Source organism: Myxocyprinus asiaticus, chromosome 3 (assembly GCF_019703515.2).
Source record: "Myxocyprinus asiaticus isolate MX2 ecotype Aquarium Trade chromosome 3, UBuf_Myxa_2, whole genome shotgun sequence".
Taxonomy (NCBI): Eukaryota; Metazoa; Chordata; class Actinopteri; order Cypriniformes; family Catostomidae; genus Myxocyprinus; species Myxocyprinus asiaticus.
This window is the reverse complement of record NC_059346.1, coordinates 1,445,958-1,469,288: the sequence shown is the minus strand read 5'-3', so window position 1 is coordinate 1,469,288 and position 23,331 is coordinate 1,445,958. Positions and strand designations below refer to the sequence as shown.

The following is a 23,331-nucleotide window of genomic DNA, read 5'->3' as shown; positions in this document are numbered from 1 at the left end:
CATCAGGACCCGCACCAGCCGGCTTCATGACAGCTTCTTCCCCCAAGCAATCAGACTTTTGAACTCTTGATCTCCCACGATCAAAATACATCAGCACTGCACTTTATTACTCTTACTCTTATATCTCACACTGGACTGTCATAAATTATATTATTATTATATTATATTCTCTCTTAACAACACACTGGCAACTTACTATCAACCGACAGCCTGAATGTCAATACAGTACAATACAATCTACTGTACATTCTATATATACTATATATACTTTTTTATTGTATAATGTGTATTCTATATTGTGTGTATTGTATACTATACATTGTATGTTATTATTTGAATATTGTGTTGTGTGTAATTATGTGTATATTAGATTTTTAAAAGCTGCACGCGAACACTGTGCGCGGACGTCCACGGACACTCCTGATGACGAAAACTGCGTCATGCAGACTGTGCGCGGACCGCCACGGAACGCGGACAGGCGAAGTATACTTTGGGCTTATCATGCTGCAACCCCCCGATGTTCAAGCCAAATCTACGCCCTTGCTGTCCCCCAACATGTACATGTTTCTGTTTGTATGTTTTTTTGCTCAATAAAAACAACAATAATAATAAAATACCTAAAAACTTAGCCTACTGTTGTAAAGGTCTAGAATTGCGTCCTTGATCAAATACAGCACATCCTTTGACTGTACGCGATTTAGGACGCAGTGTGATTGTGCAGTTGTTCCTCCAGTGCTGCAGGTGTCGCTGTACGGCACAAATGACGTCACCGGGGGGCGTTTCATTCCAGATTCGATCCGCTGAACACCGGTTAGCACACACGCTAACGTGACTGTAGCTCATTTCACCCCTGATAAACTCATTCTCCTGAATGCAGAGATCGTGAGTAGAGTTCATTCTACACAGAAATCCATAACAGACTGTAAAATCTCAATATAATGAGAGAAACGTGCGAGAGGTCGCGTATGTTGTCGTGTATGTTGACAGTTAGCAGTTAGCACACAGATAGAGTTTGACTACATAGACAGCATTTATAGCATTTATAGACATTAAAGGCGCTTGCAGAAGATTTGATGCTCAACACGGTCTCTGTTCGCCCCATTGAAACGCATAGGGTGCCATAAAATGCTGTTGTCTATGTAGGCAGCAATGGTTTGAAACAACACCAGAGAGTCTAGCTGCTTTGTTTATTTCTTATGGATTATATAGTAATAAAACGTTAAGATGCTGCAATCTCATTCACCTACTTAACTGTAAATATTGAAGGTTTTTGTAGTTTCGAGCAGTTATCTAGTGAATGATTCGCACAGTTAATCTGATTTTCACTGAGCATGTTTGTTTTGATACTAGAGGTCGACCGATAGTGGATTTTGCCGATACCGATAACTAAGGTGATGGGAAAGGCCGATAACCGATTAATTTAAAACTGAGTTAACCTTTGTGTGACCTTCAGGACATTTTTGTCATTTTCATTTTGTTTTGTCGATCATTTTGGCTGTGTTAATGCCAATGTCATAAATTTTGCCAAAGGTGTGTATTTATGGGGAATTTTGATATTTCAACCTCAGTTCCTATAATACATCTATACTATACTGTGTACACAAAATAGTTACACTCAGGACCTTCAGGACAAAAATGTCCCCATTGAAACCCATTAAAACTGCAATATTTAATCCTGGTGCCATTAAAGCATAAAATCATGAATTCTATGATGTTATGCTTTCATTACGGAGCCCTGGCTTCAAAATGTGTATGTTTAATATTTTCCACCAGATGGCGCCATTTTTCTCATGTTTAGCCTATGGAGCAAATACAAGCTTTTCCCCTATTTTCTGTTTGCTGTATTATAGAGCACTGCAGACCAACTGAATAAATGATGCAGCTAATATTGTGTGGGTGTGTTGATATGGATGTCAGAGTGTGTTTTGTATGTGTGTATTGAGAAATGTATGTGTGTAAAAAGCTACAGTGGCATTATGTAAACAAACTGGCATTTAAAGGGTTCAAATTCAATGAATGAATATTTGGTAGTTTTGATCAGGACTGATGTTGTATTAATATATATAATATTATTATGGCAGTTTTTTGACACGGACATTTTTGTCCTCTAAGGTCCTGAGTTTGAGTTGTTTTTTGTTTTTTTTATCTGACACTGCACAAAAAATAATAATGCATCAAAATCAATGTTGTTGCTAATCATTGACATATCCCAGACTGTGATATTCCCCCACAAAAAAAATTCCCGTTAGCATTTAGTAAATGGATAATAATTTTTTTTTTATTTTTTTTCATAAAAACAACAGTGGCATTATATAAACAAACTGGCATTTAAAGGGTTAAAATCCTGAAAATGAATGAATATTTGGTAGTTATGATCAGGACTGATGTTGGATATAAAAATTAACTAATTGAAAGTGGAAAATAATATTAATATATAATATTATTAAGGCAGTTTTTTGACATGGACATTTTTGTCCTCGAAGGACCTCTGAGTAATTTAAATAAAGAGTCCAAAATAAATAAAATCCCAGATGCCGTTTTTTTTCCCCTAACAAAAATACCAATAATAACTAGAAAAAAATGAAGATTTAGTACATTACACGGGACTTTTCAGTATAAACAAGCCCGAAACACACTGGGGACTCTTATTTTGAAATGACTAAATGATAAAAAAAACTATCGACAACTATAGACTGATTTTGCCAATAACCGATAGTTAAAACCGATATATCGGTCTACCTTTACATTTAACCTCGATTAAACTCAGAATTCCATGTGGCTTTTGATGGATAATGTTTGACTTGCGGTTATATTTTACACTTTTGTAGTGTTTTTTCTAGAGGTAGACTGATATATCGGTTTTACCGATTAATCGGTGCCGATGGTTGCTTTTTAGAATTATCGTTATCTGCAAGAATCTATGCCGATAGTTGCCATTAGTTTTAATCTAGTGAATGTAGGTTATAAAAAGCTTAATTTGGTAAATACTTCAAAATATGTAAGTGTATTCTGGGGTCTTGTTTATTGTTAAAAGTCCCGCGTTATGCACCAAATCTTCAATGTTTTCTGGTTATCATTGTGACTTGTACAATAATCTGCTGGGATTTTATTCATTTTGGACTCTTGTAGCCTCAATGTCTGTGCCCATTATAGTGAGGAAAGACTTACAGTATTTTTTTTTTAACATTCTATAAACTCTGTAAATCACTTTTAAAAACTATCATCCGATTAATCGGTTATCGGACTTTTCCACCACCTTAGTTATCGGCAAAATCCACTATTGGTCGACCTCCACTTGTCCACTTGTAATGTCAGTCAAGGTTGTAACAAACAAAACAAAAGTCGCAGATTAGTTTTACAAGACTATTTTGCACCTCTTTATGACCCTTACAATGAAACTGCTGTACTTTTAAGACTTCTGTATGTAAATGACTTTGTGATTGGCTAGCCTCTCACCATATGATTATTTTTATTTTTTACCCAATCGTGCAGCCCTCGTTTTTTAACCAAGTTATTATAAATTGTTACCTAATATTCATAACAGATGCTTGGGAAAAACCTTGTTACCCTTAATATCAAAGAGGCAAATATGATGTGACTCTGGTAACACATGTCTCTTTTCTGTCCAGTATCTCAGGCTGTATTGAGGTGAATCACTGAGTCGATAGCAGCAGTCAGACATCAGGATGTTCAACCCTCATCAGCACCAGCAGCAGTTTCATCAGCACCTGCGACAGCTGCAGCAGCTCTTTCAGCAGCAGACACCTCCACCACCTCCACCTCCTCCACCACCGCCACAACCTCCACCTGCTCATCACATCACACATCACCATCAGACTGCACGGTGAGATGACGTGACGTGGCTCGAGTGTTTTAATCATACGCTGAATCACACATCTTCATCGATGGAGAAGGGAAACATATCGTTGCAATGAACAGCCCAGTCGCTTTAGTTATTGTTTCATATCTGTCAGAATTAGCACTGAGTGCTTGCTTAAGTACAAAAGAGAGTTTGTGCAGTTTCGGCTCATCTGCAGCTCTGTGCGCTCCTCTTTCCCTGGGTGATGTCAGTGTAAATGATTAGTTATATTGATGTATTACCAGTATACAACACTCACGTCGAGCGATGTCTATAAACAGTGCCTGTTTTGTAAACGTTTTTTGACTGTCGCTGTTGTAATTGACTGCAATTGAAAATGTTTCCAGACAGGAGACTTGATTAACGCTGGGGACTTCTCTATCAGCGGCTCGTTTTCTCCGCTTGCCATTTTCAACTACACACAACGCTTACAGAACAGTGATGTCATCAAGTTTACCCACGTGAAACACAAGTGAAGCGTATCCATTTACAGATCCATTCAGGGGTATTAGCGGAGGTTGAACTGTGCGTGTCTATTTGATGCTTTGTGTTCTTCACCAAACCTTGTGCTTCAGATGCGTCAATAAACATGAGGTGAACCGCGGGGCCAATGCTTACCGAAACGTGGGTGGCGAACCGTATGGTTAGTTTTTTTAGTAAACAATAACAAAGGAATTAGAACGCTACTGCACATGTCTGGCCCTGAAGCATTTCCGATAGCAGAACTGACAAAATAAATTGACTAGCGTGTACTTTTAGCTAAAACAGAGCAAACAAGATATTTGCAAAAACTGAATATAAACAATGAGGTGTCATTACCGGAGCCTTTAAATAAGACAACACATTTTCTCAAGGAACATCAAACGTTTACCTGATGTGACTTATCCAGACGTGTTGCTGATACTGAGCGCTTCTACGTGAGAGAGGCGATGAAATTGTATCGTAGTTTAGATGCTAGGGTCGTCCTATCGTCAGCCTGTGAGATTGGAGGGGGGGACTAGGTGTAAAAGTAAATGACTTGTGGAGCTTCATTCATTATAATGGGAGTTATAGTCACTTTTAGAGCTCTACCTCTCAAACAAAGCACAGATCACACCCGTTACTCGTTCTGATTTCTCTCTCTGTCATGTGGGTTTTTAAAATACACATCAAAACCCTTTCTAAAATTCAGTTCGAATGATGTTTGATATCAGGAAACAAAGCAGTCACATTTTCCTTCAAATATTTTATATGTTCTTTATAGAGATTACTAAAAACACTAAGAGCCTAATTAAGTGTTTTATTTATGGATATTGTTTTATTTATATGTTATTTTACTTTTTGCATTGCCATGAGATGATGTTAAGTTTCCTGAGGAAAGTTATAACAATAATCATAATAATAATAAAAATAATAACAACAACAATAATAATAAAAAGAAGAAGAAAATTGGTGCACATCATCAGACTGAAATGTGGCATTTATTTATTAATTTTTTACTCTCTGTTCATCTAAGATGGTGAAGTTATCATTTATAAAGTATTTAATTCTCTGACTGGATTACTCAAAATTACACATTGCGACATGGCTTAATATATAATAGAATTTGATTGATTTTTCATGATCGTGATATATATCGTTATCGTGATATAAAATTACTCATATCGTGATATTGGATTTTGGTCATATTGCCCACCCCTAGTTCAAATTATGCAATTAAACAATAAACATGTAACAAAATATAATATAATATTTGATTAAATACATAGATTTGGGGGTCTGGGTATCTCAGCGAGTATTGACGCTGACTATCACACCTGGAGTCACGAGTTTGAATCCAGGACGCGCTAAGTGACTCCAGCCAGGTCTCCTAAGCAACCAAATTGGCCCGGTTGCTAGGGAGGGTAGAGTCACATGGGGTAACCTCCTCGTGGTCGCGATTAGTGGTTCTCGCTCTCAATGGGGCGTGTGGTAAGTTGTGTGTGGATCGCGGAGAGTAGCATGAGCCTCCACATGCTATGAGTCTCCGCGGTGTCATGCACAACGAGTCACGTGATAAGATGCACGGATTGACGGTCTCAGAAACGGAGGCAACTGAGACTTGTCCTCTGCCACCCGGATTGAGGCGAGTAACCACGCCATCACGAGGACCTACTAAGTAGTGGGAACTGGGCATTCCAAATTGGGAGAAAAGGGGATAAAAATTTTTTTTTAAAAACATAGATTTTTACATTTTTAGAAAGCTAAAAGGTGACCTAAATGATGAAAAACTAATAAAATATAATGAAAATATAAATGTAACTAATAATGTACCTACAGTAGTTAGAAGGTCATCTGTATAATTAACAGCATTAGCTAAGAGAGAATGTATTTCATATGTTAGCAAAATTGATATTATAATTGTAATATACCCAAATGAATCGATATCGAAACAAATCAGAATCGAATCGAGAGCTTGTGAATTTAATGATCACTCTTGGCCATATTGAGATTTTAATTCGACTAATTGTCAAATTGTCGTTGATTTCATCCCAGAAATGTTAAATTCAGCATAATTTTGCTGATTGCACCATACTGTAGTACAGTACCAAAATTAGCAACAAGATGATACCGTTTAAAAGATGTCGGCACAGGATGTGTTTATACAGTACTGGGTAAATAAATCAAGCGCTATTGAGTTTTAAATAGTCACTGGATTTTAGGATTACACGATTATGACAAAAATCATAATTGTTGATACTTTCCGTTGATATTGTAATTATGGCTACTTATATCGTGTAGGGCATATGTTTGTTTTGCACATTCTTTAGGTTGTTTACACATCCAAAACAATCTGAGAACATTTCCTGAATTACTTTATTGCTGTTTTATATATCACTAAATCAAACCTGTCAAACGATCAACTTCACCTTGGCTCTCTTAAACATTTTTTCAGGTTTAACCCAACTTTCTAACCCAATTTTAAGGTTTGTGGCAGCTATATGATGGGATGTGATTTTTATATATATATATATATATATATATATAAAAAAAAAGCTAAAATCTGATAAAAAATTATGTAAAGTGAAATGTGAAATACAACATACACTCTCACATACTATAGCATGTGAAGTCATAAATATAAATAGTTTTCTTAATATCCTTTTCAGTTCTTGGGCAGTTTAAGCTGTAAAAGAGTTTAGTCAAAGGTCTGGCTATTCGAGACTAGGCTGGAATGACCACCCACAATCTTATATTCGCCAATGCAATAATATACAGCGCTTATACATCTGTTTATTTCTTTTGTTTCAGGTCTATAGCTGTGCCCGCCCCTGCACCCCCTCCTGCCCGCATGGTAAACCTCTGCTCAGCCACTCAAACCATCATTGCACCCAATCCCATGCTGCAGGGGGCGCTACTCATGCAACAGATGCAGGGTAAACATCTGTTATGTTCTTGTGTTTATCATGTCATACTTAATATAGCATGCACTGTGCAGTCATTTAAGATCAGACGTGAAGAAGTGTTTGGTGTTTTTAAACTTATAAGTATCTGCTAGTTTGAGTGAATCTCACGAAAAGATGTCCAGCTCATATGCCATCCCAAAATCAATAGAAAATATGAACAAATATTTTTTATGAAGTAAATGAAGCCTTTTTTACTGTAATGAAATGGAGAGTAATACTTAATTGTCATGAAATTAATGTCACAATGCCAAAAATCTTAATGGTCCTAAAGAAAGTCTCTTTTCTATTTGTACCCGAAGAGTCTTTTGGAACTATAGAAAATTACAAATGTGAATTCAAGTGCACAATCTAGAAATAATAATAGCCACAATATGTAGAAAGGTTGGCACTCCTAGGAACATGCAATATTTAATTTGTAATCTTTCTCGTTCTCACATTAATGAGGAAAACTGCTCGCTACAGACGTGACAGTTGTGAAAGTGGCACTTACATATACATGAAGTTAAACCATCCAAAATGCTTTGAAAACAGCATACTTTGACTTCTGAGACATTGAGTTAAGATTGAAATCGCAATATTGTCTAGCGTGATTACTTAACCTTGAAACGCTGTGTTTAAAAATAGACTTCAATCAGGGCTTCAGTCAGCATTGTGTAAGCAAGCGGCACCCTCTAGCGGTCTGTATGGCATTATCCATTACACCACAGTTTTGTTTACCCTGTAAAGCCTGACATATGAAAGAATTGTCAGAAAATGCTTTTTTTGTTTGTTTTTTGACATTTTAAAACATGTGCACCTTTTTTACGATTTCTTTTAGTAGTTTGTCTAATGATACTAAAAAACTGTTTAGTACCATTAGACAAACTAATCAAAGAAATCGTAAAAAAAAAAATTGCACATGTTTTTTATGTATCATATTTGATGCATTAGGCTTTAAAGGTCATTATCCTCCTGAGACCCAGCAATTCATTTTTGTGTAGGACATTTGTTATGTACGTTTTTCTACAGTGGTAAATCTTGGGGTAATACACCGTGTAACAAATGTTTTTTTTTTTTTTTTGGTTCCTGGGTAGTAAGTGTCATTTCCTAATTGCTTATGCCTCAAAAGTATAGAAAATGGCTATTATTCCCCACAAACTTTGCTTTTGTGACCAGGACAGTGATATTTTGAAATGTACCTATTTTCCAGAACATTCCAGATAGATTCAGTGCTGAGTAAAATTGGAGTAACTTCTAGAACTTTCCAGTAATATAAATAGTAGTATAAATACTGGGGCTTAAGCCCACCAGTTCAGATTAGTTCCAGCTGCCTAAGTGGATACATATCAAGACCTTGCTGGACGCCTTGAAGTATGATGAGTACAGCTGGGAGGTCATAGGAGACTTCAAAATGGTGGCATTCCTGATGGGTCTCCAAGGCGGTTTTACCAAGTTTCCCTGCTATCTTTGCCTTTGGGACAGCAGGGACACCAAGGCGCACAGGCGGGACTGGCCACAGCGGACCGAGTTCTCTGTGGGGAGGAACAACATCAAGTGGGAGCCACTGGTGGACCCCCGGAAGGTGCTGATGCCACCACTGCACATCAAATTGGGCCTTATGAAGCAATCTGTCAGAGCTCTAGATAAGGAGTCGGCAGCCTTCAAGAACCTTCAAGACTTCTTCCCTAAGCTGTCTGAGGCAAAGGTCAAAGCCGGTGTCTTCGTCGGACCACAGAAGATCCTGGAGTGCAGTGAATTCCCCAAGAAGCTCACTAGTAAGGAGAAAGTGGCTTGGAACAGCTTTGTCGCAGTGGTTCAGGGCTTCCTGGGCAATCACAAGGCCGAATACTATGTGGAGCTGGTTGAGATTCTGGTGAACAACTATGGCACAATGGGCAGTAGGATGTCCCTCAAAGTCCATATCCTTAATGCTCATCTTGATAAATTCAAGGAGAACATGGGAGCGTACTCGGAGTAGCAAGGTGAGTGCTTCCATCAGGATATACTGGACTTTGAATGCTGCTACCAAGGACAGTATAATGAGAACATGATGGGAGACTACATTTAGGGGCTGATTCGTGAAAGTGTTTTACAGTATAATCGTAAATCTCGAAAAACATTTTTGTATTACTTTAGTATAAATACATGTTAATTTGGATTCATATGTTGTTTTTTTCTGACTTTATGTGAACGAAAAGACACAAATTTGCCCGTTTTCTCATTGGAAATAGGTAAATTTAAAGATATCACTGTCCTGGTCACAAAAGCAAAGTTTGTGGGGAATAATAGCCATTTTCTATTATTTTGAGGCATAAGCAATCAGGAAATAACACTTACTACCCAGGAACAAAAATTGTGTTACATAGTGTTATCAGAGGACTCTCTGGACTTTTCAGAGATACCAAATGTTTTTTGGCCATGAAAACGTCCTCTCCTTTCTCTATAAATATGGATTGAAATCTATCACAGAACAAATACAGTATGAATAAAATATTCTTTTTTCAATAAACTATTTATCATATGTATTTTATGCACCAAACACTATATTGACATTTAAAAAAGGGAAATTGTAAACGTTTTTTCGCTGGGTCTCGGGAACTTATGGTAAGATGACATCATCATAGCTTGAAATGTAAAATAATGAGGTCTTTATAATGACAGAGCAGGCTGCATATATGAAAATATTCAGAAATATTAGTTCACATGTAATGGCGATTGAGAGATATTCCTCAAAAGTCTGTTGTATCATATTTGATTCATGGATTTCAACATGCATTTTCAATAAAATAATATACAAAATTTTAACCAAGCACAAGTTGCTTATATTCAGCAAATACTCATTTTAAAATATCAGAAACAATATAATCATTACCGTTACTTATACTTACTAAAACTATAGTCCCTATACTTCTATATTTCTATATAACTATAGAAAACGACATAAAGTACCAATTCTAGGGGAAGTGTACATGGTGAATGATGGTGATGTATTGAGTGAAGTGGTGATGTTCAGTATCTTCTCTCTGCAGCGGGCAGCATGCGAGGGTTTGCCATGGGTGGACAGCAGTTCCCTCAGTTCTTCACTCCTGGATCCAGAACATCTCTCCTCGGGCCCGTCCCAATGGGAGTGGCCATCAAAACTCCACACATGGGATTCCCACGACATTTCACCCCACATGCACGCTACTTCAGCAATGTATGTCACTGTTCACCCTTCTAAGAGAACAAGAGCAATATTACAGTTTCTCATAGTTAGTGAACTGAACACACTCCTAACCTATATGCCTTCATGTTTGTTACATTTTTGTGAAATTAATTTGCTAACTTAATATGCGCAGGATTATCAGTCACGTCAGCCAGACAGGAAAAGGGAAAGCGAGCATAAATCTGCTGTGAGCAACGACAGTCAGTCAGAAGCGAGCAGCAGCAGAGGTTGGTACTAATGAAGCTACACTAAAGCCTTGAAACCAGAAACCATGAGTCTTTACATGCACAGAGGGAAACAACCTTCTGTCTTGTAATGTGCCCTTGACCTAGTAATGGGAGATGAAATATCTCAACTCATCACATGTGCTGTTGTCTTTTATTTTAGCAGCAGATGAAGCTGCAGGTGTTGCAGATCCAGGTTGTCAATCATCTTCAGAACCGCTCGATGAACCAGCAGCCAAAAAACAGAAAACAGACGGGTACGAGTCAGTGACTTCACACCTGAGTGCTGCTTATGTCATGAAAGGACTGATGATAATTAAGCAGATGATTGTAGTTATTGATTTATAATTTGTTTACTGTCTCTCTGCAGGTCAGAGGAGCTTGTGGAGACAGAATCGGCTCAAATCAGTGAATATAAAAGTCCAGATCCAGCAGGTAGAGAAGATTTTACCTGTTCAGTCTCTGTAGTGAGTAATATTAACATGTGACATGAAATGCATGAAATTAAATATAAGTTTAATACAAGTTAAGATCAATCGACAGCATTTGTGGCATAATGTTGATCACCACAAACAAAAAATTCAACTCTTTCCTCGTTTATTAAAAAATAAATAAAAAGAAGCAGCAGAAATTGCTGTTACAGTGAGGGACTTACAATGGAAGTGAATGGGGGCCAATCCATAAACACTAAAATACAAACTGTTTTGAAAGTATAACCACAAGACATAAACAATATATAGGATTTTACAGTACATGATATAGGTGTTAACATGATTTTAGTGTGATAAAATCAGGGATTAACCATGTTAAAGCATTTATCATAACAATGATGTTACATTAATGATATAACTTTCCACAGATGCAGTTAGTAAGAGATTTTATCACACTAAAATCATGTTTACATGCATAATGTTTACATCTTGTGTCTATACTTTTGAAACAGTGAGTATTTTAATGTTTACGGATTGACCCCATTGACTTCCATTTTAAGTGTCTTACTGGAACAGACTTTTACGGTTTAACCCTTTAAGCTCTGAAGTTTTTTTTTGTTTTTTAAGATGCCACTGAAACAGGAAATACCCAAAATTAAAGGCTTATAACAAAAAAAAAAATGAAAAAACGTTTTTTCCTTATTATTTTTGACATATTTGACATGATATATCTCTGGGTGTAAATAATGTAGCCTTTGTTTTGTTCCCAGTCATGTCTATATCTGAGAAAAATTTGTTTTGATACAACAAAGCAATCAAAAGTTACAGCATTACAAAAATCCAGGAACAGTGTCCAAAAACGTCTCCAAACAAATAAAACATAATAATTGTACATAAGAACTAATTACACATGCAAACACAACAATGACTAAAGGTTTGCATAGCATGCAGACATGATTTTAGTAATGAGATTTCACAGAATGAGTTTCATTCTGTGTCATTTGAGTCATCATTGAGTCTGTGTCATGTATTTGGCGCCATCTCCTGGTGGTCATATGTAACATTGTGCTTCATGTGGATTATCTAATGATCTTTACATCTGATTATCTTGTGTGTGGACTCGTTTGAAAGATAATCACCTCCTCTAAGTAATGCTAGGTGATATTTTAAAGACTGTAGTTATTAATATTTTGACAATTATAATTTTTCTCACAGGCCCATCTGAGCTTAAAGAGTTAAAAAAAAACAAGGATGAGACTAAATATTTTTTGTGGTAATAATCATTATGCCACGAAGGCTCTCAATTGTGCTTAATTTTGTATTGAACTCAGAACATTTCTTTAACATGACCTGTGGTGAAGAGACACTCAAAATTCAAATAATAACACAGGGTTCCCATGGTTACATTTGTAATTTTTTCAGGCCTGGAAAGCTAAGGAAATTAATAAAATATTTAAAAGTAGTGGAAAAATCATGGACATTTCTTTAGTGAATATACCTTTTTGTAGTAATGCTCTGCTCTTAAATATTTAATTGGCTCAATATTGCTCTTATGTAGAACTTGTGTAGAGTAAAACTTGCTTGCAAGCCATAGTGATGTACAGTTTAAATCAGACTTTTTCAATTAATCTGTCAAACCGGTTCACAAATAGTGATTAGCAAATCAGTCTGAATCAAAATGATTTTTATCAATCCCTGTCCAGTAAACAGAAATGACTGGAAAGGTCATGAAAAAACCAAAATCATAATGGAAGCGAGGCTGATCTTGTGTGTATCTAGACACACATTGAGATGCACGACACAGTGTCAAAGGCAACATTCAGAGAATAAACATTTATATACACACTAAATATTCAATAGAATTTATGACTATAATACAGAATATTTTGGGTGGGTGGGCCAAGAGAAATTATCGATTGCATTAGATCTGTAAACATGTTATATAAATGAATTTTTTACATTTTTAATGTTTATCTAATTGTTTCCAGGGAGTATTTACAGTAGGACATTTATTTACTAAAGGTTTTAAAAGATCAATCAGCAATATTCATGTTTGAGTACATTCAGACATTTTTGATTTTATCTGACATGTGTAACGTATAGAATGTTAGAAGGCCTTAGAACAGATATTTGTTATTATATGGAGATTCGCAGGATTTATCATCGAAATGTTTGACAATTTAAACACAGAATGAACATTTTAACCATTGAATCATCCATAGAAATGTTGGTAATTTTTGACAATGATGAATAAAAATGACAGAAATGGGTATATGTCTCCACTATGGTTTACTGTCAATAAATTGACTTTTTTTTCTCTGATTGTTTCACTATGTTGCAACTCTTCTCTCATTAAAGTGGGGGGAATATATTCGGAGCTAACCCAATCGGCATCGCCAGGTCATTTTTCTGGGGCTTCAGCCCCGAATTTGACTGTAGCCCCGAATGTAATTTTAAATGTAGGCTACGCAATAATGTAGGCTACAACCCCCAAACCTCCTCAAGTCCTAGAAACGCCCCTGAGCTAACCCTAACTGACCTGTGACTTTTATGACACGCATGTGATATTTGGAAATAACATCATTTTATTTCAGTCATACAGGAAAAAAAGTGACTGGAGTTTAAAAGTCTAAGGAGTTTGAGAGCATATTTTATCATTTAAACTAATTTTATTTCACAGTAGCTTATTTATGCCAACACAAGCTGCTTTTAATGCAACAAATAGAAGTTATAATGAATTAAATTCATAATCAGTTCATACAAATATTTGTAATTAACATTATTTTATCTTAAAAATAAAGTGGATGGAGTTTTAAGGAGTTTTGGAGCATTTTAACATCTAAAGTGATTTAATTCAGTATCTTATGACTCGATCTGGATTTAATGAACAGGTTAGAAGTTATTTAATCCTCCTATGGTATTGAAAAAGAGCACCTCCCTTTGGTATTCACGGTCATTTTTGAGCAGAAGTGTGAGACGTGTAACCCCCTTTTTTTTTTGATGATGATAATGAGACCATTTCTTCTTCCCTGAAGTAAGAACAATAAAAATATTATGCATTTATTTTGGGCTTTTATGCTATTTTGACCTTATTTACATGTAAATTTCTACATTTTACCATTAATTTGCAAAAAGAAACAAGTAAGCTTTAAAAAAAAAAAAAAAAAAATCTACACTTGTATAAGTTGAAACATGAAGGAAATATGAGAATGTGGCATAAATTGGAGGCAGATTGCTGCCATCTGGTGAACAAAATATAAATAGCAAATTTGATACAGGCGGCGTTAAAGGGTTAAACTGTTGAATACGGAACTAAGAGAAAATAACCATCCAATAAGCACAATATAAATCATGACCTAGGGGTGAAAATATTACACCCGTTGGGCACATGAAATGTCCTGAAAAATTGTGCTTTGAAAAGAGTGGGAACCCTGCAGCAAGCTTTTGGCTGTTGGTGCAATAGGGGCAAACAAAACAATGATTCCAATGGGTGGCACCGGCCCACCTAGGCCCACCCGTGGCTTCGGCAGTGCTATAATTATAGGTGCATTAAAACCTTGATGCTAAGTCTTTATGATTCTACTATCAAAACAGTGTGATAATTGCATGTTTTCAACATTTATTTTTGGTGCTGTCTTTTTGACTTCCTTTGTAAGTTTATGAAATAAAAACGTGTAACTTGTTTTGATAGTAGAGCTTTGGATGAAAAAACAGGAATATTCCTTTAATGCACTTCACAATTATGTTTCTGTAAATTCTATGAAATTTTCAGTTTGAATTCGAGAATGTCTGATGTGTTACAGAGTGTCCACTGCAGGAAGCAGGCAGTATGGATGGCCCAGTGGCTGCTGAGGCAGATGAACAGAGTCGAGTGGCCAAGGTTGGTACCGTTGCGTTACATACACTATATTGCCAAAAGTATTCGCTCACCCATCCAAATAATTGAATTCAGGTGTTCCAATTACTTCCATGGCCACAGGTGTATAAAATGAAGCACCTAGGCATGCAGACTGCTTCTACAAACATTTGTGAAAGAATGGGCCGCTCTCAGGAGCTCAGTGAATTCCAGCGTGGTACTGTGATAGGATGCCACCTGTGCAACAAGTCCAGTCGTGAAATTTCCTCGCTACTAAATATTCCACAGTCAACTGTCAGTGGTATTATAACAAAGTGGAAGCGATTGGGAATGACAGCAACTCAGCCACGAAGTGGTAGGCCACGTAAAATGACAGAGCGGGGTCAGCGGATGCTGAGGCGCATAGTGCGCAGAGGTCGCCAACTTTCTGCAGAGTCAATCGCTACAGACCTCCAAAGTTCATGTGGCCTTCAGATTAGCTCAAGAACAGTGCGTAGAGAGCTTCATGGAATGGGTTTCCATGGCTGAGCAGCTGCATCCAAGCCATACATCACCAAGTGCAATGCAAAGCGTCGGATGCAGTGGTGTAAAGCACGCCGCCACTGGACTCTAGAGCAGTGGAGACGCGTTCTCTGGAGTGACGAATCACGCTTCTCCATCTGGCAATCTGATGGACGAGTCTGGGTTTGGCGGTTGCCAGGAGAACGGTACTTGTCTGACTGCATTGTGCCAACTGTGAAGTTTGGTGGAGGGGGGATTATGGTGTGGGGTTGTTTTTCAGGAGCTGGGCTTGGCCCCTTAGTTCCAGTGAAAGGAACTCTGAATGCTTCAGCATACCAAGAGATTTTGGACAATTCCATGCTCCCAACTTTGTGGGAACAGTTTGGGGATGGCCCTTTCCTGTTCCAACATGACTGCGCACCAGTGCACAAAGCAAGGTCCATAAAAACATGGATGAGCGAGTTTGGTGTGGAAGAACTTGACTGGCCTGCACAGAGTCCTGACCTCAACCCGATAGAGCACCTTTGGGATGAATTAGAGTGAAGACTGCGAGCCAGGCCTTCTCGTCCAACATCAGTGTCTGACCTCACAAATGCGCTTCTGGAAGAATGGTCAAAAATTCCCATAAACACACTCCTAAACCTTGTGGAAAGCCTTCCCAGAAGAGTTGAAGCTGTTATAGCTGCAAAGGGTGGGCCAACGTCATATTAAACCCTATGGATTAAGAATGGGATGTCACTTAAGTTCATATGCGTCTAAAGGCAGATGAGCGAATACTTTTGGCAGTATAGTGTATGTCACGACACAAAAAATGGTTCTGTAAATTGCCTTTTTTTCTTTCTTTTGAATTTGGAGTGAAATGTGACCTGGACATTTCTTCGCGCGATTCGCCCATTTTAATTGCGCCTTTACATTAGCAGGTTGAAAGTACAGAAGCGCCAATTCAAGACAAGATCGTTCAAGAGCATGAGAACAGTGATGACATCACAGACTCTGACACAGTCACTGAAATCAAGGAGACTTCACTCACTGCCAGAGGTCAGGAGGAGGTCAAAGATGGAGGAGGAGAGACCGCCAGCAAGTTCTTCTGCTACATTTGCAACATCACATGCCATAACCAGCAAGTATGTTCCTGTCAGTGTTTGTTCAGACAAACAGATCAGAATTGGTTGCAGTGTGAACCAAGCATTTTGTTAACACTCAATGTGTGTGCAGAATTTCCAGAGCCATATGAACGGACTGACGCACCAGCAGAAGATGATGGAGATCCAGCACATGAGCAATGCGTGTCTCGTCACACTGCTGCCACGAGTCCAAGAGTCTCTGCAAGGAGCTCGTAAAGATGGGTGAGTCAAACACATGCAGCTCTACAGTACTGCACTATTGAGTACTATTAAGTAACAACAATGTCCCATGATCCTCCAGAGAGAAGAGACCAGGCCTGCAGAGATGGTGCTCCACCTGCCAAACTCACTTCACCACCAATGTCATGGACCATCGCAGAACTAAGGAGCACAAGGTGAACGGCACACTCATGTCACTCCAAACCTGTATGACTTTCTTTCTCCTGTGGAACACAAAAGGAGATGTTTAGCCGAAGGTTCACGCTGCTCTTTTCCGTGCAGTAAAAGCATACCATGACCAGGGGCTGTTAAGCTGCAAAAAGGACCTTAAAAGTAGTCCATACGACTTGTGCGCTGTATTACAAGTCTTTAGAAGCCATCCAATAGTTTTTAAGTTGCAATTCACTGATAATCTTGACTTTTTATTCCTTTTAAAAGAAGCTCATTTATTAAACTATAGATCTAACATGGTAGAAATGATCTCAAAGCTGTGTATGTTCTCTCTCCTGTGTTGTGTACAGCGCTGTAGTCGCTCGTCCTGCACCAGCTGTACTGTCTGTAAGCACGACTTTAGGACGCCCCGAGAGTTTGTGGAGCACATGCAGTCGACAGAGCATAAACAAAGAGTCGAGCAGGTAAACTCGGTTATTATTGTTCGTACTACTGCTACGAACGATGATGCTTGTTCAGTGTTTCAAAAGATATCTAGTACTGCTTTGTTGGCAAGAAGTTAGGGTGGGACTTATGGAAGGGCTCCTCCCCTTTTTTAAATCGCCAATAAGCTTTAGAATTGAATTTTATTGCAAAATAAAGATCGTTTTCACTTCTGGAACCAGACTGTTGTGATCTGTTTTCCCAGAAGAGAAAGATTGTCCATTTTAAATGTGTGTATTTGCTCAAAGTTTATTTGTACACTTGAATATAAATGACCTCAACACTTACAGACATGTCAGATTAAAAGACTCAAAGCTATACGTTTAATTTCACGGGTCTTTTTATTTGTGATATTTCAGCTGTGGAAGGAGTCGGGAAAAGACGGCATGGATGAGCTGAACACAGAGTCGTTTTTGGGCGATGAGGACGGTGATTTCACCGATGATGAGAGAGAGGAAGAGGAAAACGGGAAGGTGAAAACTGCTCATCTCTTCTGTTGCTCATAATAGCCCTGTGTTAACTCTTTCTATAATGCTAACGGTTGACACGCGTGCGGCTCTTTTCAGGAGGGTTTGTCTGCACAGATGGAGGTCACACTAGAAGATATGACTGAAGACGAGGAGTTTGACCCGGACACCGTATACGGTGGGTAGTGATTACAGCTTTCCTTTCTGAACGACTAGTATTGCATAATGGTTATGAAAAAGTCAAGATTTTTTTCAGTGCTAATTGTTTGGCTTTATAATGTTGTTATGTTTTTGTACCAAAAATCTGCAGAATAAATGTGTATTTTGTGTGAACAGGCCTTCAGTTAGACTTTCTAATTAATGACAAACAAACAGCCAATCATTGATTCTGGCTTTATGTCTTCCAGGATCTAGTTTTGTGGTTCCTGTCGCTGGGTTTCTCTGTCGACTCTGCAATCATTTCTATCATTTTGAGTCCTCAGCTCGACACGCTCACTGCAAAACACTCAAACACTTTCACAATCTGAAGGTATGTTGAAACTTTGAGTTGTCTAATTTGTGTCGACAGAAAGGCACATGTCCATTTGCATCATTTTATCCTCAAGAGACATAAAATAACTAACTAGAAGTGACACTATTTATAAGTAGCTTGACAATAATCTTTTTAGGGGGTTTGAAAAATAAGAAAAGTTATTACATTTGATGAAACGTCAAGATTTTTATTTTTTTGGTTTGGACAATTGCGTTCACAATAACACCAGGAATTTGTATTAACCCTCCTATGTTATTGAAAAATGGCACCTCCTTTTGGTATTCGCGGTCATTTTTGACCGGAAGGGTCAGATGTGTAAATCTTTTTTTTTTTTTTTTTTTTTGGATGATGATGATGATAATGATACAGTTTCTTATTCCCTGAAGTAAAAACAATGAAATTATGCATTTCTTTTGGGATTTTATGCTATTTTGACCTTATTTACATGTAAATATCTAAATTGTACCATTAATTTGCATATACAAATAAGCACATTTTTGAAAGAAATTGTTTTTTTTTAATTCAGAACTTAAACTTCTTTAAGTTGAAACATGAAGAAAATATGAGAATGTGACATAAATTGGAGGCAGATTGCTGCTATCTGGTGAATAAAATATAAATAACATGAGTTGAACACCATGTCATGCCAGTAACAGCCAGTAGATGACTGTAGACACATACTGTGTAGTCTGATGACTTGTTGTAACATAATTTTATATTTCATCACAAGATATGCATTTATATATATATTTAGACATTATCAAGCTATTATTTGTCAAAGTTTATCATTTTAAATTGATTTGAAGTGTCTGTTTTTGCAGGTAATGTCATTATGCTTACAGTCAAACCTGACCATGGTGTTACAAAGAGAAGACACAGAATAAACATTTTTCTACCAATAATTAATTTCAAACATAAATATTTAATAACTCAAAGTAAATGCATAATAATGTCAAGAAAATGAACATCAAGAAACAGAAATGAACTGCAAAATTCTTAAAATTCAATTAGAGTATAAAACAGAAGAATCAGTGTAAACAGTTAGCAATTTCAAACTTGCTATTGTAAAAATGTATTTAGCAAGCATGTGTGTTTGTGCAGGTGAGTGTGTGTGTGCATCAGAATCAGATTATTTTCATCAGCTGGTAAACAACAGATGACCTGTAATGCCAACAATGACCAAAAGATGCTGTAGAGCTCCACATATTGATGCCCTGGTTCTGTGTGTGTGAGTGTGTGTGTGTGTATGTGTGTTAGTGTGTGTTTGTTCGGCATTGTGAGTGTGTTATTGTCTCACCCCTTAATTTCTGAGTGTGTGTGTTTAGCATTGTGATTTATTGTTTTGTTTTTTTGACAAATGTAAAAAAAATTAAATTAAAAACCAGTTCATTTTTGTTTGTTTGTGTGAGTGTGTGTGTTTGTGTTTGTGTGTGAGTGTGTGTATGTTACACTGAGGATGTTTTAGAGTCTCACGCTGTAATTTCTGTCTGTTATTTCTGCATTGTGGCTGATTTATTGATTGTATTTAACAGATTTAAAAAAAGATTGCTCTGTTTTTTTGGTCTTTCCCATTCATTTTCAGTGGTCGGCCAATTTTGACCGTGAATACCAAAGTTGTTGCTATTTTTTTATGACCACTTAGACTTATGGAATCGAGTCCAATTTTATTTATTTATTTATTTTTATTTTGTATGTTCAGATGGCAAATGGAGGAAAAGTCACTAAGTATTGTACTGCTCAGATAAAGGAACCCATTTTTATTAAATGAGGAACATTTATTTCGGTCAAAAATGACCGAATACCATAGGAGGATTAAGAAAGTAGACAGGGTTTATTTGGATTTCATGTTGAGTGTTTATATATATATATGCTTTAAAACATTTAAAAATTATAGTTACCCTTAATAAATGCAGCAGTTAATGTGTTTATCATGTTGTTCATGTATCATTGTACAGAGTTATAAAGCCTTAAAAACACATGAAGATGCTGGTTCAACTTCAGCAGCACCAGCAGACCATCACAGTCCAGATCAAACCAGCACCAGAGAACCTCCGTTTACCTCACCAGAATCTCTCAACCCAAAACCAGCCCTCCAAATGCCATGGTCCAGCTGCAGTAGCTCACTTCCTGTCCTCAGTATCAGCAGCAACCCGGAAACTAACCGGACACCAAACCAGCAGCCAAAGCAGGACGACTGTCTCACAGGTGTGGCGCACTCTACTCCTCCCTGCCAATCTGGAGAGGAAGCAGAAGATGAACCAATCACAGGACAGCCTGAGGAGGAGGAGGAGGAGGAGGAGGAGGGCGGTGGCATTATCTCAGAGGGGCGAGGCGTCAAGGGTCGTGACCGGACTCTGGCTAAGAGACGAGGACGAGGAGGGAGACGACGCTGAGATTGAACTGCTATCAACCCTGAGAGATGGCTCACAGGACCCTAGTGAAAACACCCCTCAGTAGACAACAGTTTGTGCCACAATTTTGAGCCTCTAACCCTGTTTGTGTGAAGAACCTCTCAGAGCAGATGAAGGAAGTGTGCGGGAACTTTGACTCGACCTGAGGGGGGGAATCTCACAAAAACGTGTGAGCACACGTGTCCAGGTCATATTATATGCCAAAATAAGAGTAATAAGAAAATAAAGCCTGTATTTATTTATTTTTTTGCATGATGTTATTGTCATTAATATCATGACCTAACATGTTTCCCGCCCAATTCATGACCACATGATGCAAATAAAATTTCATCCTCAGTTCAGTAACATGAAAAAAAAAAAAAAACGTCATTTTTTTATAACATTTAAGCGTAACATTAAGAAATTTCATTCTCAATACTGTAATAGGAAAACATTGAAGAAACGGTCAAGAAATCTGTATTCCGACAGGATGATTGTCATTACCGTATTACAGTAATGCAAATAAGATTTTTGTGCATAACAGTAATGAGGATTGAGGGAAAATGTGCTAAATTGTCAGAATGTAATTTCTTTAATGGTTTTCAAAACAGGCTTCATTATCTGAAATATGACCTGGACATGTTATTGGTGAGATTCACCCTCACTGATGAGTGACGTTTGACCCACAGGTTTGTAGTGAATGTAGCAGCATCGTCAAATGTTTTAAAATGAAGGTAGACAAACCTTATTTGTTGCTCTTTTGATATTTATGGTCTTGAATTAGTACATTAATGAATGGCAAAGACAGCGGAAGAACTGAACTGTGTCATTTCAACACTCAATCCGTAAAGTTATCTGTGGAAAACAAGCACTGAATTATTATCTTGATGTTATTTTGTTACTTCATTAAGATGTTATAAATTACTTATAAAATGGTTGGATGGAGCAGCTGTTTTAGTTTGAAAAGCATCATTAAACCAGCACTAACCGTGTTTTGTAGCTGTTGTCCCAGTGAGCAGCATTTCAAGCATCGGGCCAGTCCAACTTCCTGTGTGACTGTTTTCAGGTGGCATCTCATAACTGAATGGTGAATATTTCTGCTTGATGAAACTTTAGGTCAGATGGTGAGTTATGTTATTATATCAGTTGTGTTTTCTTCTTTATTTTGATTGTCTGTAGGGTGTAGAGACCTCCATCCTCTTGTTTGTACTGAAACCCACCAATCGCACACATGACGTACATTGTGTGTGACAAATTAAAGTGTAAAAATCCTCAAAAACACAGTTGGTTTAAAGTGACAGTTCATGTGGAAATTAAAGTTCTGTCATCATTTACTCAGCCACATGTTGTTCCAAACCCATATAACAAAAGGAGATTATTAGGCTGAATGTTTGAGTCAAGAGCAGTAGCGGTTCTAGCTTGTAAAGTGCCCTGGGCGAAACCCGCTTCGACGCCCCCAAAGTTGTTGACGGGGGGGTGATTGTGCCGCCCTGGGCAACTGTCCATGTCGCCCATGCCTAAATCCACCACTGGTCAAGAGGAGCGTAAACATTCTTCAGAATGTTCGTTTTTCATGGAAGAAAGAAAGTCAAATGGGTTTGGATCTGATATATTCTGAATGTTCCTAGCAGGTATGTATTTTGAGGATTGGACATATTAAAGGGTGTTCTTCAGTTGTTTTAGCACCTGTGAACTCCGTTTAGGAACGGTTCATTTCAGTGAAACGCTCATGGCATTTGACTTGTGTTTTTGGGTAATCCCATTAAATATGTCAAGAATGTGCAGGTCAGACAGTATTTCACCACAAAATAAAAAGACGTTGTATTTTGCATGAAGACAATAAGTCTGTATTTGGGACTGTTGCGACTTTTTGCATTTTGACATTTTCATGGAGAAGCAGCACATTATTGAAAAAATATTCATCATGGTAGTATTTGTTATTCGGCCTTCAATGCTGATTTTATTACAAATTATATTTAAAAAAAAAAATGCAATAATTTTACTCTGAATATTACCGTAACTGTGATATTTCATTAAAAAAGAATCATCACTGAGAATAATAATAATGCAAAAACCACATTACAATAATGTGAATTAGGAGGAAATTACCATGAAAATAATGCACACATTTTTAATGATCCGAAATAGGACTAATTGTTTTATGCAAAATTATTGTTTGATTTAAAAAAAAAAAAAAAAAAAAAAAAAAAAAATTTTAGGGTGAAACATGACCTGGCACTCTCTTCGGCATCAGTCATTGTTAATCTTTATTTAATTATGTTGCTTTAATCTTGTAAGTGTCACCTTTTTTACTTTGTCACTAAATTTGAGCAGTTGTATACTGGCATCTGAGAGCATTGTTGAATATAATGACATTAGCTGAGTGAAAGAGTTGTTTTGAATATTGTTTTTGATTTAAAATGTATTATTTTATTGTCACAGCACCTCAAAAACGTTGTACACTG

The 23,331-nt window shown here is 37.3% G+C and overlaps 1 protein-coding gene across 4 annotated transcripts; it reads left to right on the top strand.

Moving 5' to 3' along the window:
- Positions 1 to 778: 778 nt before the first annotated feature.
- On the top strand, positions 779 to 23,102 carry LOC127423348 (cip1-interacting zinc finger protein-like). Of its 4 annotated transcripts, none has more exons than XM_051667587.1 (16): positions 779 to 882; positions 3,630 to 3,844; positions 7,130 to 7,254; positions 10,293 to 10,459; positions 10,602 to 10,695; positions 10,859 to 10,949; positions 11,063 to 11,127; positions 14,927 to 15,003; positions 16,398 to 16,604; positions 16,696 to 16,826; positions 16,906 to 16,999; positions 17,345 to 17,458; positions 17,837 to 17,950; positions 18,044 to 18,122; positions 18,352 to 18,473; positions 20,432 to 23,102. In XM_051667587.1, exons 2-16 carry the CDS (start codon positions 3,687 to 3,689, stop codon positions 20,867 to 20,869), a joined length of 2,076 nt encoding a protein of 691 aa, XP_051523547.1. In that variant the 5' UTR covers positions 779 to 882; positions 3,630 to 3,686; the 3' UTR covers positions 20,870 to 23,102. The 4 variants fall into 4 exon arrangements, with proteins under 4 accessions (XP_051523547.1, XP_051523557.1, XP_051523539.1 ...); XM_051667597.1 differs by having other exon boundaries at positions 10,856 to 10,949; positions 16,401 to 16,604; XM_051667579.1 differs by having other exon boundaries at positions 10,856 to 10,949.
- The last annotated feature ends 229 nt before the right edge of the window (positions 23,103 to 23,331 follow it).